Genomic DNA, 15,039 nt, shown 5'->3' with positions numbered 1-15,039 from the left:
CCTAAAACGTGTCATGTCCCCTTGGCCACACACCGCCGGTGACGAATGTGACGCCCACAGCCCGCAAAACGCCCACCCGGCGGAACTGAAATCTAGCCCAACCAACCAACCAAGAACAAAATCGCCCCGTGCCGCCCCCAAACGCCTACTGTAACAGTAACTTCCGGAGGCACAGAAGAAAGGGCGCAGCGAGGGCGAAAAGGTGGAGAAGAGTTTTAGCTAGCTAGGACAGTGCCGCCTGAAATTCTCAGCCTGCCAAGATTTAAACATAGATTAATGTGGCATAATCCCCCATCTCCAAAGTCCAAGGTCCATACGACCGTCCATAGCCCCTCTCGAAGCAGTGGTAGAGTCCCAGTTGGTGATTGTTTTACAGGCATTTACGGTAGCCACCTCAATCTTCTAGAGCTCAAGCGCGCGCACAGACGTGAACGCCGCCGAGGGGGTTGTGGGGGGTGGGGGGGCAATGCTTAAGTGTCTACGCATGCGTAGTGCGACACACGCAGGCGTAGTACGGTCCCCCGGGCGACGGCGGCGGCGGCTCCTCTGGGTGCTCGGCTCCCTCCCACCTAGGCCGGCCCCGGCCCGACTCGCCCTCAGAAACTCACTGTTTGGGGCTGCGGACTTTCTCGTCGTGCCCCACAAAAGTAAAGCTTGGGGACCTGGGGGGAGCCGGAAGTATCGCCTCGAGATCCCCAAATACTATCGGGAAACGGAAGTGGCCGTCGGTGGCAGGTTTGGGGGAGACCGGAAGTGACGGTCCGTGGGGAAGTCGGGGGCGGAGCCGCGGGGTAGTGGGGGTGTGTGTGTGTTTGTGTGTTTGTATTTGGCTGTGGGTTAGTTGTGCTGCTCTGCTGGAACACCGTGGGAAGGCAGGAGACGCGGGCAGTCAGCTAGCAGGTCGGTGGCCCCGTGAGTGCCGTTTCGGGTCTAGAGAGTTAGGAGGGTTCGATGGGCGTGGCGCGCGTGCGCGAAACCACTTTCCCCGCAGAGTGTGGCGCGACCACCGCTTTCGCGTAGTCCCAGGATTTTCCGACCTCTGGGGTGCTTGTCTTGCCGTGACCGGTGATGACACTGGTCTCTGGTCTCGTGCTTCCTTCCTAATCTGACTGGCTCCACGCTTATTGTGATTGGCATCATGGAGCCCCTCCCACCTCTCGTCCTCCAGCTCCCTATGCCGTCGATCTCCTGCCCTTTTGTGTTTCTCTCCCTGCGCCCCAGAATCAGAGGGGGGATGGGGACAGGTGTGAATGTGTGTGTGTGTGTAGGAGAAACTTTTTAGGTATTGGGGCAGGGATTAACGCTAGGGAGTCTTCCGGGTACACTCTGCTGGGCAACAGCGGGCCTCCTTTCCTTCGTTCTTCTTTAGAGACCTGTCGGCCATGGAGCCTAATGATAGTACCAGTACCTCTGTGGAGGAGCCTGACAGCTTGGAGGTGCTGGTGAAGACGCTGGACTCTCAAACTCGGACCTTTATTGTGGGGGCCCAGGTGAGACAACTCAGTAGTTCTGGAAGACACCTTTAGCTTTTTTTCCTCGTTTAGGCTCCTTAGCCTGAGAGATGAGCCTGATTTTTGGTGATCAGATTTTCTTTCTTTTCTTTTCTTTTTTTTTTTTTTTTTTTGAGATGGAGTCTCACTCTGTCTTCCAGGCTGGAGTGCAGTGGCGCGATCTTGGCTCACTGCAACTTCCACCTCCTATGTTCAAGCGATTCTCCTACCTCAGCCTCCTGAGTAGCTGGGATTACAGGTGTGTGCCACTATACCCAGCTAATTTTTGTATTTTTAGTAGAGGCGGGGTTTCACCATGTTGGCCAGGCTGGTCTCGAACTCCTTACCTCAGGTGATCTGCCCTCCTCTGCCTCCCAGAGTGCTGGGATTACAGGCATGAGCCACCATACCTGGCCTCAGATTTTCTTTTTATTGATCCCTTCGTATTCCAGTCGAACGTTTTCTGATGTTTTGTGAGTGAGGCTGATTTTGTTCTGTCCTTCACATAGATAGAACTTAATGCAGAGGGAAATACAGAGGAAGGAAGATGTGTGTCATCATCACGGGTGGACCCCAGCCCAAAGGGACAGACATGGCTCTGGCCTTTGGGAAGGGAAACAGCACAGGGACCCTAAGCAAGTATGTGTTATTGATAGAAAGCAGTCAGGTTTATTCTGTTTTTAAAGGGTAGAAATCAGAACCCATACTGGAGATAGGGCCTTGATAGACTGTTGAGTGAAATTACTAATTTTGGTGTCACATCTTGAGTCTCTTGAGCTTAAAGCCTTGGACACAGTTATCTATGTCTTTTTTTTTTTTTTTTTTTTTTTTTTTTTCCTGAGAGGGAGTTTCGCTCTTGTTGCCCAGGCTGGAGTGCAATAGCACAATCTCGGCCCACCGCAACCTCCGCTTCCCAGGTTCAAGTGATTCTCCTGCCTCAGCCTCCCTAGTAACTGGGATTACAGGCATGTGCCACCATGTCCGGCTAATTTTGTATTTTTAGTGGAGATGGGGTTTCTCCAAGTTGGTCAGACTGGTCTCAAACTCCTGACCTCAGGTAATCTGCCTGCCTCGGCCTCCCAAAGTGCTGGGATTATAGGCATGAGCCACCGCACCCGGCCCTAGCTATCTATGTCTTTATTTCTGTAATACTTGGAGACAAATTGCATGTGGGGTGGTCCGTGGTTTTCTAAAACATGATATTACCTGGATATAAGAAAGCTATGTATAGACTTGTGATTAGTTGTGTATAAACACTCTGGTACTTCCCAAGAGTCAGTCTCTAGTTAGGAAAAATATTTCTCTTTTTGCTACTTTTTTTTTTTTTTTTTTGAGGTGGAATTTTGCTCTTGTTGCCCAGGATGGAGGGCTGGGGTGCAGTCTCAGCTCCCTGCAACCTCTGCTTCCTGGGTTCAAGCGATTCTCCTGCCTCAGCCTTCCAAGTATCTGGGATTACAGATGTCCACCACTGCGCCCGGCTAATTTTTGTATTTTCGGTAGAGACAGGGTTTTACCATGTTGGCTAGGCTGTTCTCGAACTCCTGACCTCAGGTGATTCACCTGCCTCAGCCTCCCAAAGTGCTGGGATTACAGGTGTGAGCCACTGTGCCGGGACCTTTTTTGCTACTTTTTTATCTTCTTAGTCTTTCTTCATTCACCTGATTCCAGACCCCATCTTCTTTGCCATTTTTTAATCTTCGAAATCACAGGAGAGTCTGGTAAATAAACTTGTATCATTTTGTGTTTAGAAAGGGGTCACTGATGTTTCTAGACACATAGTCTCTTGGGAATTCCCATGGGAGCCAGACAGAAAATACAATGTCCAGGTGGTTTTTTGTTTTTCATCCGTGTTATTTTTCCTGGATCTATAACCTGAGCTTCATTTAGTTTATTAATTTAATTTTTTGAGATGGAGTCCCTCTCTGTCCCCCAGGCTAGAGTGCGGTGATGCGATCTTGGCTTACTGCAACCTCCGCTTCCTGAGTTCAAGTGATTCTCTTGCCTCAGCCTCCCTAGTAGCTGGGATTACAGGCACCCACCACCATGCCTGGCTAATTTTTTTGGATTTTTTAGTAAAAAAGGGATTTCACCGTGTTGGCCAGGCTGGTCTCACACTCCTGACCTCACGTGATCTGCCTGCCTTGGCCTCCCAAAGTGTTGGGATTACAGGCGTGAGCCACCGTGCCCAGCCAAGTTTATTGTCTGTATTTTGACAGCTGTTACTTTAGTTTAAGGGTTTGCACAGTAATTATCTCACAGTCAAGACTAGTGGGTAGTGATTCTGGGGTAGTTTTTACACCTCACCTCCACAAGTTGGTTGTCTGTCTGTGTTCTTCCTTTTTTTTCCATTCTTTCCATTCCTGTGCATGCCTCCTCTTCCTTTCAGATGAATGTAAAAGAGTTTAAGGAGCATATTGCTGCCTCTGTCAGCATCCCGTCTGAAAAACAACGGCTCATTTACCAGGGACGAGTTCTGCAAGATGATAAGAAGCTCCAGGAATACAGTAAGGGGACTGAGGAGGCAGTTCAGAGGTTGGGGCTGCTGTCTGGAGGGATGAACTGAGGCCATGGGTTTACCTGTTCATACTATGTTTCGGTGTGTGTCTATTTTTCTGCAGATGTTGGGGGAAAGGTTATCCACCTGGTGGAACGGGCTCCTCCTCAGACTCAGCTCCCTTCTGGGGCATCTTCTGGGACGGGGTCTGCCTCAGCCACTCATGGTGGGGGACCCTCGCCTGGTACTCGGGGGCCTGGGGCCTCTGTTCATGACCGGAATGCCAACAGCTATGTCATGGTTGGAACCTTCAATCTTCCTGTAAGCTTATGTTCCACAGGGGAGGGGTTTTGTGGATAGCTTTGGTTGTGGTAGCAACAGGGAATAAGATAGATGCTTCCATCTTTAGATTGGGTTCAGGGGGCGCTGTGGTGTGCTATTGGTCTCAGTCTTTAAGGAGAAAAGAGGGCGGGGCTCCAGGGAATGAATTGGAGGTGTGGAGGCCTTAGTGTTGGCTTCTCCCAGAACAACTTCCCTTACCCTTTCCCCAGAGTGACGGCTCTGCTGTGGATGTTCACATCAACATGGAACAGGCCCCGATTCAGGTATTGAGGGGCCTCCGAGGGTCAGGGAAGGGGATCTGGGAGAAGGAGGCTGGGAGGTGGGTTGGACCTGACTGAGAGATGGCTGGGACCTGATTTAGTAGGTGGTAGAACTCATGGCTTCATCTGTAACCTACCCTGATCAACCTTCTCTCGTTGTAGAGTGAGCCCCGGGTACGGCTGGTGATGGCTCAACACATGATCAGGGATATACAGACCTTACTATCCCGGATGGAGGTAAGTGGGCAAGGTTGGCTAGGGTCTCTCCCCACCCTCCCTCTCCGTTTTCTCTCATCCTGGGGGTTGGGGCTTGACTGGCCACATCCACAGGGTTTGGCCTTCATAATGCAGTCTTCTCTGCAGTATTCATTATTCTGGGCAGAAGAAGTATCTTTGTGAGGCGCTCTCATTTCTGCCAATCCTCTGCCATACCTGCCTGGTATCCGGGGAGTTTGTTTCCGACTTGTCTCATGGCATCTCTTTTCAGTTAAAGGATTCCACATTCTTAACTTGTGGAGGCTGGGAAACCAACTTATGGAGGACAGGAAACCACAGTCTCTACTCTTTGTTAGAAAGTTATTTACAAATATTACAGATGCTGCGGCCAGGCATGGTGGCTCCTGCCTGTAATCCCAGCACTTTGGGTGGCTATGGCAGGGGGATAACCTGTGGTCAGGAGTTCGAGACCAGCCTGGCCAACATGGTGAAACCCTGTCTCTACTAAAAGTACAGAAATTAGCTGAGCGTGGTGGCACACACCTGTAGTCCTGGCTACTTGGAAGGCTGAGGCAAGAGAATCGCTTGAACCTGGGAGGCGGAGGTTGCAGTGAGCTGAGATTGCGCTACTACACTCCAGCCTGGGCAACAGAGTGAGAGACTGTCTCAAAAAAAAAAAATTACAGGCCGGGCGCGGTGGCTCAAGCCTGTAATCCCAGCACTTTGGGAGGCCGAGACGGGCGGATCACGAGGTCAGGAGATCGAGACCATCCTGGCTAACACAGTGAAACCCCGTACTAAAAATACAAAAACTTAGCCAGCCGCCTGTAGTCCCAGCACTCGGGAGGCTGAGGCAGGAGAATGGCGTGAGGAGGCGGAGTGAGCTGTCCGGCCACTGCACTCCAAAAGCGAGAAAAAAAAAAAAAAAAAAAAAAAAAAAAAAAAAAAAAAATTACAGATGCTTATTATGCATCTAATTTGTGTCAGTCTTATGCTAGTTGCTAGAGAGTTAGAGATACAATTGCAGAGCCATGCCTTCAGGGAGTCTAGTTAGGATACTTTCTCTGTCCAGTCTCCTGCAGAGTAATCTTCTGCAGCAGTCTTATCCTGCTTTTGGTATTCTGACTCTCCCCTACCTTCAGTGTCGAGGAGGACCCCAACCGCAGCATAGTCAGCCACCCCCGCAGCCACCAGCTGTGACCCAGGAGCCAGTAGCCTTGAGCTCTCAAACATCAGAACCAGTTGAAAGTGAAGCACCTCCTCGGGAGCCCATGGAGGCAGAAGAAGTGGAGGAGCGTGCCCCAGCCCAGAACCCGGAGCTCACTCCTGGTCCAGCCCCAGCGGGCCCAACACCTGCCCCGGAAACAAACGCACCCAAGTGAGAGATGGAGGGAATCTTTAGGGGGTGGGAAATCCTAAGTGAAGTATGGGGAGAAGAAAATGAACCATGGCAAGGGAGGGAAAGGATTACTTGGAGGTCTTAGTTGAAGGTTACCATTGAGGGGCGAGGAGGGGCTCTCTTGGTATAGGTAAATGACGCTAGGACAGGCAGCTGAGAAGAACTGCTCTCCCTACGGCAAGAAAATCCAAATAGTATCTCCTGAGCCTGATGAGAATTCTCTTCTCTGAGTTCACGTAGGCTTGCTCTTTTTCTTAGAATTAGTCTCTCACCATTGTAGGTGCAGGATTGTGGTGGAGAGGGTGGGAGAAGTTCATTTTCTTCTCCCCATCCTCTCATGGGTGGGAGTAAAGAATAGAAGCTTTGGCCGGGCACAGTGGCTCACGCCTGTAATCCCAGCACTTTGGGAGACCGAGGCGGGTAGATCACCTGAGGTCAGGAGTTCAAGACCAGCCTGGCCAACATGGTGAAACCCCGTCTCTACTAAAAAATACAAAAATTAGCTGGGTGTGGTGGTAGGCGACTTAATCCTAGCTACTTGGGAGGCAGAGGCAGGAGAATCGTTTGAACCCAGGAGGCGGAGGCTGAAAATAGAAGCTCTGCTGGTCCAGAGAAGGATTGGGCCAGGGCTCTGGGAGACCAGGGAGAAGGAGGGCACATGTGGTCCCTGTTGACTGTGAGGTTGGGAATCTGAGGAAAGTTTTGGCTCACTGCCCCTTGGGTTTGTCCACAGCCATCCTTCCCCTGCGGAGTATGTGGAGGTGCTCCAAGAGCTCCAGCGGCTGGAGAGTCGCCTCCAGCCCTTCTTGCAGCGCTACTACGAGGTTCTGGGTGCTGCTGCCACCACGGACTATAATAACAATGTGAGCCCTTTGATGGCCCTGCCCTTTCTCCTTAGCCCCAGTACTCCTAAAACAGAACAGGCTGAAATACAGATAACTCTTTCCCTCCCTCGAAAAACATTGCAACAGGGCCGGGTGCAGTGGCTCATGCCTGTAATTCCAGCACTTTGGGGGGCCAAGGTGGGCGGATCACCTGAGGTCGGGAGTTTGAGACCAGCTTGGCCAACATGGTGAAACCCCATCTCTACTGAAAGTATAAAAATTAGCTGGACGTAGTGGTGCACACCTGTAATCCCAGCTATTCAGGAGGCTGAGACAGGAGAATTGCTTGAACTCGGGAAGAGGAGGTTGCAGTGAGCCAAGATTTCATTACTGCACTCTAGCCTGGGTGACAGAGCGAGACTCTGTCTCAAAAAACAAACAAAACCACACACACATTGCAACAAAACAATTTCCCTCTGAACCTGTAAGTGATTTTTTTCCTCCCTTACGGAGAAAGTGATAATCTTTTCTGTAACCACTGTCCTTGTACCCTTTGTGCCTTTGAATGAATTTAGAAGGTTTAAAGTAAAGGAAATCAGTATATGTTGACTTACTGATTCATTGTAGTGTTTCAATAGGATGTTTCTCATGTGAATAAGATGTAATTTATTTGCAAAGATTTGGTCTGCATATAAACTTATAAGGATATAACTGAAAGTTTTGGAGGACGTGGTATTCTTAGAAGGCATTATTGCTTTCATTAGTGAGATGGACTCCAGCTTGATATTTTCTGCCCTTTTGTGTTTGGCTGGGGTGTGCAGCACGAGGGCCGGGAGGAGGATCAGCGGTTGATCAACTTGGTGGGGGAGAGCCTGCGACTGCTGGGCAACACCTTTGTTGCACTGTCTGACCTGCGCTGCAATCTGGCCTGTGCGCCCCCACGACACCTGCATGTAGTCCGGCCTATGTCTCACTACACCACCCCCATGGTGCTCCAGCAGGCAGCCATTCCCATACAGGTGGGTTAGGGGGAGTCTGGCCTGAGGGAGAGTGAGGGGTGTTGATAGAGTGACCCAGGGTAGCTACTGGGCCTGAAGGAGGTTAGGAAAGGAGGAGACTTTGGAAACATGGTGATGGAGGCTGGGGATACTTCAGAGGTTTATTGTGAGGATTTCTTGGTTAGGCTTCTGTATTTTTCTCACTTCTGCCTGTCCATCTGTCTTTTTTAGATCAACGTGGGAACCACTGTGACCATGACAGGAAATGGGACTCGGCCCCCCCCAACTCCCAATGCGGAGGCACCTCCCCCTGGTCCTGGGCAGGCCTCGTCCACGGCTCCGTCTTCTACCAATGTCGAGTCCTCAACTGAGGGGGCTCCCCCTCCAGGTCCAGCTCCCCCGCCAGCCACCAGCCACCCGAGGGTCATCCGGATTTCCCACCAGAGCGTGGAACCCGTGGTCATGATGCACATGAACATTCAAGGTGAGTTAGGATCAGTTGCTGGCGAGAAGAGTAGAATCAGCATGTTGAGGGAGGTTCATGTCAAGGTGTGAGGAAACAGGGTGGGGAAGGGAGAGGCCCATGCTGGTGGTGGTAGCCTGGGGACCAGAGCAGAAACTTTAGTAGATGGATGTGGGGGACGGGTTGCTTTGTTTTTGGAGATGTGTTTGCGTGGTGAAGGGAGCACCTTCTCCCTGTTTAGATGGAGGGAAAAGCAGGCTTTCTGATTGGGGGATTATGGGCCTGAAGTATGCCTGATCTCAGTAGGATATAGTTAGGCCTTGGCCCTACCTACCTCAGGGCTACTCTCTCTGTCTCCCTGCCCAGATTCTGGCACACAACCTGGTGGTGTTCCGAGTGCTCCCACTGGCCCCCTGGGGCCCCCTGGTCATGGCCAAACCCTGGGTAAGAGTGAGGGCATCAGGGCAGGCTGAGCTCTGGGTAGTGAAGGGGAAGGGCTGAGTGGGTGGGTTGAAGGGGTCCAGGTTCAAGGTTACATCAGACCCGCCCCCCAGGCTCCACCCTCATCCAGCTGCCCTCCCTGCCCCCTGAGTTCATGCACGCCGTCGCCCACCAGATCACTCATCAGGCCATGGTGGCAGCTGTTGCCTCCGCGGCCGCAGGTAATGACCTGGAAGGGGAGGCTTGGGAGGTGGGGCACAGTCCGTGGTGGCAGCTGGCTGGCAAGGGCCTGGCCCTCAGCCCTGTTCGGTCTCTTCTCTTCTGCCACCCACAGGACAGCAGGTACCAGGCTTCCCAACAGCTCCAACCCGGGTGGTGATTGCCCGGCCCACTCCTCCACAGGCTCGGCCTTCTCATCCTGGAGGGCCCCCAGTCTCTGGGACACTGGTGAGCAAGGGTTGGGGAGTTCTAGTACGTAACAGTCTAGGGAGAGACTCCTGTGGTGGTGCATGGAAGGGCAGGTCTGAAGTCCTTCCTTGCTCTCTATCCAGCAGGGCGCCGGGCTGGGTACCAATGCTTCGTTGGCCCAGATGGTGAGCGGCCTTGTGGGGCAGCTTCTTATGCAGCCAGTCCTTGTGGGTGAGTTTTCATTCTTCCCCACTCAGACTTTAAATTCCTTTCCTAGTCTGCTTATTGGCACTTTCTAGTTCTTTCTGTATTTTCTTGGTTCCTGCTTTCCTGGAATAGGGCTGCTATAGTGTCTTGTTTGTCTTTAGGTTTCAATGTTTTTCTTTTTTTGGGGGGGGATGGAGTCTCGCTCTGTCCACCAGGCTGGAGTGCAGTGGTGCAATCTTGGCTCACTGCAAGCTCCGCCTCCTGGGTTCAAGTGATTCTCCTGCCTCAGCCTCCTGAGTAGCTGGGACTACAGGTGCGTGCCACCACACCCAGCTAATTTTTTATATTTTTAGTAGAAACGGGGTTTCACCATGTTGGCCAGGATGATCCCGATCTCTTGACCTCATGATCCACCTGCCTCGGCCTCCCAAGGTGCTGGGATTACAGGCTTGAGCCAGCGTGCCTGGCCAGCTTTTTTATTTTTTTTTGAGACAGAGTCCTGCTCTGTCACCCAGACTGGAGTGCAGTGGTGCAATCCAGTGAGTTATAGCTCACTGTAACCTTGAACTCCTGGGCTCAAATAGTTCTCCCACCTCAGCCTCCTGAGTAGCTAGCAGTACTAGCTTTTGGCTAGTAATTGTCTTTTTTTGTTTTTTGATAGAGATGGGGTTTTGCTATGTGGCCTAGATTCCTGGGCTCAAGCAGTTCTCCTGCCTTGGCCTCCCAGAGTTGCTAGGATTATAGCCGAGAGCCACCATGCTCAGCCCAGCTTTTTTCTTTTGGTTCTTACAGCTCAGGGGACTCCAGGAATGGCTCCACCACCAGCCCCTGCCACTGCTTCTGCCAGTGCTGGCACCACCAACACAGCTACCACAGCTGGCCCCGCCCCTGGGGGGCCTGCCCAGCCTCCACCCACCCCTCAACCCTCCACGGCTGATCTTCAGTTCTCTCAGCTTCTGGGGAACCTGCTAGGGCCTGCCGGACCAGGGGCTGGAGGGCCTGGTGTGGCTTCTCCCACTATCACTGTGGCGATGCCTGGTGTCCCTGCCTTTCTCCAGGGCATGACTGACTTCTTGCAGGTGAGTGGCTGGCTTGCCATTCACCTCACCCTTCCTGTCTCCTGGCCCAGCCAGGCAGTGGTACCTTCTTCCCATTATATAACCACTGGGTAAGAGCCCCTAGTGACACGTGGGGGAAGGGGCCCTGGGAATTCATTGACTCTGAACCCTTCGTTTTAAAGATGAAGAAAATGAGGTTTAGAAAAAGAAAGTGTAGTAATTAGTGTCACTGCTTTCTGACAACCTGTTCAGAGGAAGAGGTAGGTAGTTGTGCTGCCTGACTCTGTTAAATACCTACCATATTTCTGCTCTAAGCAGTGAAGATCAGAATGTAATTCTCCATCTTCCCAGACCCATATGTTTGTGCCCTCTTGATGCCGTATTATTTCCCTATCTGCATTCTCACCTCAACCTTCTGTTCTTTGTTCCTTTTCTATTTGCCAGGCAACACAGACAGCCCCTCCACCACCCCCACCTCCTCCACCCCCACAACCTGCCCCAGAGCAGCAGACCATGCCCCCACCAAGCTCCCCTTCTGGTGGGCCAGGGAGTCCTGGAGGCCTGGGTCTTGAGAGCCTATCACCGGAGTTTTTTACCTCAGTGGTGCAGGGTGTGCTGAGCTCCCTGCTGGGCTCCTTGGGGGCTCGGGCTGGCAGCAGTGAAAGTATTGCTGCCTTCATACAACGCCTCAGTGGATCCAGCAACATCTTTGAGCCTGGAGCTGATGGGGCCCTTGGTGAGCAAAAGGGGGTGCTTTGGCTTGCTCCAGGAAGGGGCAGCCAGAGGAAGGTAGATGGCCTTGGTTTAGGGGTGTTGCCAAGGTGGGATGAGGTTGACACCTGGTTGTGGGTGGGCAAGCCAGGTGGTAAAGGCGATTGCTAACATCTGCCCCTGTCCTCCAGGATTCTTTGGGGCCCTGCTCTCTCTTCTGTGCCAGAACTTCTCTATGGTGGACGTAGTGATGCTTCTCCATGGGCATTTTCAGCCACTACAACGGCTGCAACCCCAGCTGCGATCCTTCTTCCACCAACACTACCTGGGTGGTCAGGAGCCCACCCCCAGTAACATCCGGGTAAATGAAGGCCAGGGGCCCCAGAGCTCTCCTCCTTTGCACATTTTATTCCTTGTTTCTGACTGCTTCTCTGCCAGGTAAAGCTCCAATTGCCCCCACACAAGCCCTGGACTTGTTGGGGTCAAGGTGGAAGTCTTGGGAGGACTGAGGCTTTGAACTAAACCTGTTCTGTTTCCTCCGCAGATGGCAACCCACACATTAATCACGGGGCTAGAAGAGTATGTGCGGGAGAGTTTTGTGAGTAACCCTTCTCTATTCCCCTCCTCTCCTGGGTCTGGTCAAGGCAGCTGCCTCCTCCGTTCCCAGTCTTAGGATTCCTGTTTTTGTGTATCTTGTCTCTCAGTCCTTGGTGCAGGTTCAGCCAGGTGTGGACATCATCCGGACAAACCTGGAATTTCTCCAAGAGCAGTTTAATAGCATTGCTGCTCATGTGCTGCATTGCACAGGTCAGTGGCTGGCCAGGCTGGGGCAAGTGGGGCCTGTTGGATGTGCAGGGCTGCCATGTGCCAGCATTCCCTCATTGTGTTTTGTCCACAGATAGTGGATTTGGGGCCCGGTTGCTGGAGTTGTGTAACCAAGGCCTGTTTGAATGCCTGGCCCTGAACCTGCATTGCTTGGGGGGACAGCAGATGGAGCTTGCTGCTGTTATCAATGGCCGAATTGTAAGCACCACCTAGCCCCAGGTCCTTAGCCTTTTGTTTCCTGAGGTTTCCATTCTCTGCAGTTTTCATTTTTGTTTTCTAAACTGATGTTCTATACCCCAGATCTAATATATTAGGAAAGGTGGTTGAGGGTTTTATGTTCTAAATCTGCTTTCTGCCCCTCAGCGTCGTATGTCTCGCGGGGTGAATCCCTCCTTGGTGAGCTGGCTGACCACTATGATGGGACTGAGGCTTCAGGTGGTACTGGAGCACATGCCCGTAGGTCCTGATGCCATTCTCAGATACGTTCGCAGGGTTGGTGATCCCCCCCAGGTAAGGGACCTGTTGGGCAGTGGGGTCAGGGTACTTGAGAGAACTGGAGAGATCTGAGAGGAAATATGTTGTTGTTTTTTTTTATTGAGACAGAGTCTAGCTCTGTTGCCCAGGCTGGAGTGCAGTGGCATGATCTCGGCTCACTGCAAGCTCCGCCTCCCGGGTTCACGCCATTCTCCTGCCTCAGCCTCCCGAGTAGCTGGGACTACAGGCGTCCACCACCACGCCCGGTTAATTTTTTTTTTTTTATTTTTAGTAGAGATGGGGTTTCATCGTGTTAGCCAGGATGGTCTCGATCTCCTGACCTCGTGATCCGCCCGCCTCGGCCTCCCAAAGTGCTGGGATTACAGGCGTGAGCCACCGTGCCCAGCCAAAATATGTTGTTCTTTAATTTCACAGCCTCTTCCTGAGGAGCCAATGGAAGTTCAGGGAGCAGAAAGAGCTTCCCCTGAGCCTCAGGTACTCGGGAGAGGGGGAGGTTGAGGGGCCAGATAATGTGGAGTGGAGGGCTGGGGGAGAAAGGTTTGGAGGTGGCCGGGCGCGGTGGCTCAAGCCTGTAATCCCAGCACTTTGGGAGGCCGAGACGGGCAGATCACGAGGTCAGGAGATCGAGACCATCCTGGCTAACACAGTGAAACCCCGTCTCTACTAAAAAAAAGACAAAAAAACTAGCCGGGCGAGGTGGTGGGCACCTGTAATCCCAGCTACTCGGGAGGCTGAGGCAGGAGAATGGCGTAAACCCGGGAGGCGGAGCTTGCAGTGAGCTGAGATCCGGCCACTGCACTCCAGCCTGGGCGACAGAGCGAGACTCTGTCTCAAAAAAAAAAAAAAAAAAAGGTTTGGAGGCTAAAAATTCTGAAGCCTGGCTCTTCCCACCATCTGACACCCAGCGGGAGAATGCTTCCCCAGCCCCTGGAACAACAGCAGAAGAGGCCATGTCCCGAGGTCCACCTCCTGCTCCTGAGGGGGGCTCCCGGGATGAACAGGATGGAGCTTCAGCTGAGACAGAACCTTGGGCAGCTGCAGTCCCCCCAGTAAGTGTCAGGAAGTAATCCAGTGATCCAGTGGGTCAAGGCAGCTGAAAGTCAAGGGCATTACTACTTTCTCATCTTTTCCTCCCCAGGAATGGGTCCCTATTATCCAGCAGGACATTCAGAGCCAGCGGAAGGTGAAACCGCAGCCCCCTCTGAGTGATGCCTACCTCAGTGGTATGCCTGCCAAGAGACGCAAGGTTGGTTTTCCTCTTCCCTAAGCCTCTCTCTCTATCCAGGTTTCCCCGTCATGCCTGGAATTAAACTATTTAGAGATGGTAGGAGCTCTTGTTATTCAGTCTCCCCTCCCCTCCCCTCCTTTAATGAGGAAACTTTTCTGGGATTCAGACTTGCTCTTGGTTGTTGCATAACCATACAGGACTTGACAGTCTGTTTGCTAGCAGTCCTGTATTAGTTCCTCAGCTGCCTAATCCCCATGTGCTTAGATCCCATTTTCCTTTAAGGTGGGTTTCCTCTTGTGAATTATCTAGCTCTGAATCCCAGATAGCTTGATCCCTTCTGCCTCTCATTTTGAAGAGCACGTTCAAGCACATTCACTTTGGTTTTGGCTAGAGCCAAGGGGAATTAGGAAGGCATTTCTGCTGTAAAAACCACATCCTGGACTCTATTTCCCCTCTCTCCACTAGCATGGAGACTCAGTGGAGTGGTTGACTCATGGAAAGGGTGAGCCGGATGGTGGCACTGGATCTGACGTTGATCCTCTTTTCCCTCCCAACCCCGTCCCCCAGACGATGCAGGGTGAGGGCCCCCAGCTGCTTCTCTCAGAGGCTGTGAGCCGGGCAGCTAAGGCAGCCGGAGCTAGGCCCCTGACGAGCCCCGAGAGCCTGAGCCGGGACCTGGAGGCACCAGAGGTTCAGGAGAGCTACAGGCAGCAGGTGCCCCCACCTTGAAGCAGAATAGGGATGGTCTAGTGGGAGGGGTTGGGCTAGGGTCCCTCTTCCCTGGATCCCTTCAACGATGAACTGGTCACCCTGGTGCTACCATTTGTTTTCCCCTTTGGCATCTGGGAAGGCTTGACAATGCCACCCCGGGCTATTTGACAGTGTGCTTGGTGGGGGAAATGTTAGCTTCTGAGGGATGGCCTTGTTTGCTTGCTGGGATCATAGGGACTTGGCCAGTGTTTCTCCAACCTGCTTGCTTTTTCTCTTTAGCTCCGGTCCGATATACAAAAACGACTGCAGGAAGACCCCAACTACAGTCCCCAGCGCTTCCCCAATGCCCACCGGGCCTTTGCTGATGATCCTTAGCTCTTTGCTCTATGGCCCTTCCTCATCAGGGGACCGTTTCCCCCCTTCACAGTATTTAAGAAATAAAAGTCGGATTTTTCTGGCTGCTTTCTCT

General features: G+C 52.3%; 2 protein-coding genes across 22 annotated transcripts in view; one reads left to right on the top strand and one right to left on the bottom strand.

Moving 5' to 3' along the window:
- CSNK2B (casein kinase 2 beta) overlaps window positions 1-15,039 on the bottom strand; it is a 90,227-nt gene that overhangs the window by 18,728 nt on the left and 56,460 nt on the right. The gene's annotated exons all lie outside the window — the stretch shown is intronic.
- On the top strand, window positions 467-15,029 carry BAG6 (BAG cochaperone 6). Of its 21 annotated transcripts, none has more exons than XM_050788330.1 (26): window positions 467-735; window positions 1,370-1,490; window positions 3,877-3,994; window positions 4,109-4,305; window positions 4,536-4,589; window positions 4,749-4,823; window positions 5,945-6,180; window positions 6,935-7,064; window positions 7,847-8,044; window positions 8,255-8,507; window positions 8,853-8,930; window positions 9,041-9,148; window positions 9,262-9,374; window positions 9,482-9,566; window positions 10,335-10,621; window positions 11,045-11,336; window positions 11,503-11,672; window positions 11,856-11,909; window positions 12,016-12,118; window positions 12,210-12,334; window positions 12,500-12,646; window positions 13,046-13,105; window positions 13,537-13,680; window positions 13,770-13,877; window positions 14,427-14,573; window positions 14,850-15,029. In XM_050788330.1, the coding sequence occupies exons 1-26, from the start codon at window positions 467-469 to the stop codon at window positions 14,943-14,945; spliced, it is 3,768 nt and encodes a 1,255-aa protein (XP_050644287.1). In that variant the 3' UTR covers window positions 14,946-15,029. The 21 variants fall into 21 exon arrangements, with proteins under 21 accessions (XP_050644287.1, XP_050644286.1, XP_050644288.1 ...); XM_050788329.1 differs by having other exon boundaries at window positions 9,479-9,566; XM_050788345.1 differs by lacking the exon at window positions 467-735 and adding an exon at window positions 742-759 and having other exon boundaries at window positions 9,479-9,566.

The sequence above is a fragment of the Macaca thibetana genome, chromosome 4 (assembly GCF_024542745.1).
Source record: "Macaca thibetana thibetana isolate TM-01 chromosome 4, ASM2454274v1, whole genome shotgun sequence".
Lineage (NCBI taxonomy): Eukaryota > Metazoa > Chordata > Mammalia > Primates > Cercopithecidae > Macaca > Macaca thibetana.
Note: the sequence above shows the minus strand (reverse complement) of the source record. Positions and strands in the feature narration are given on the sequence as shown.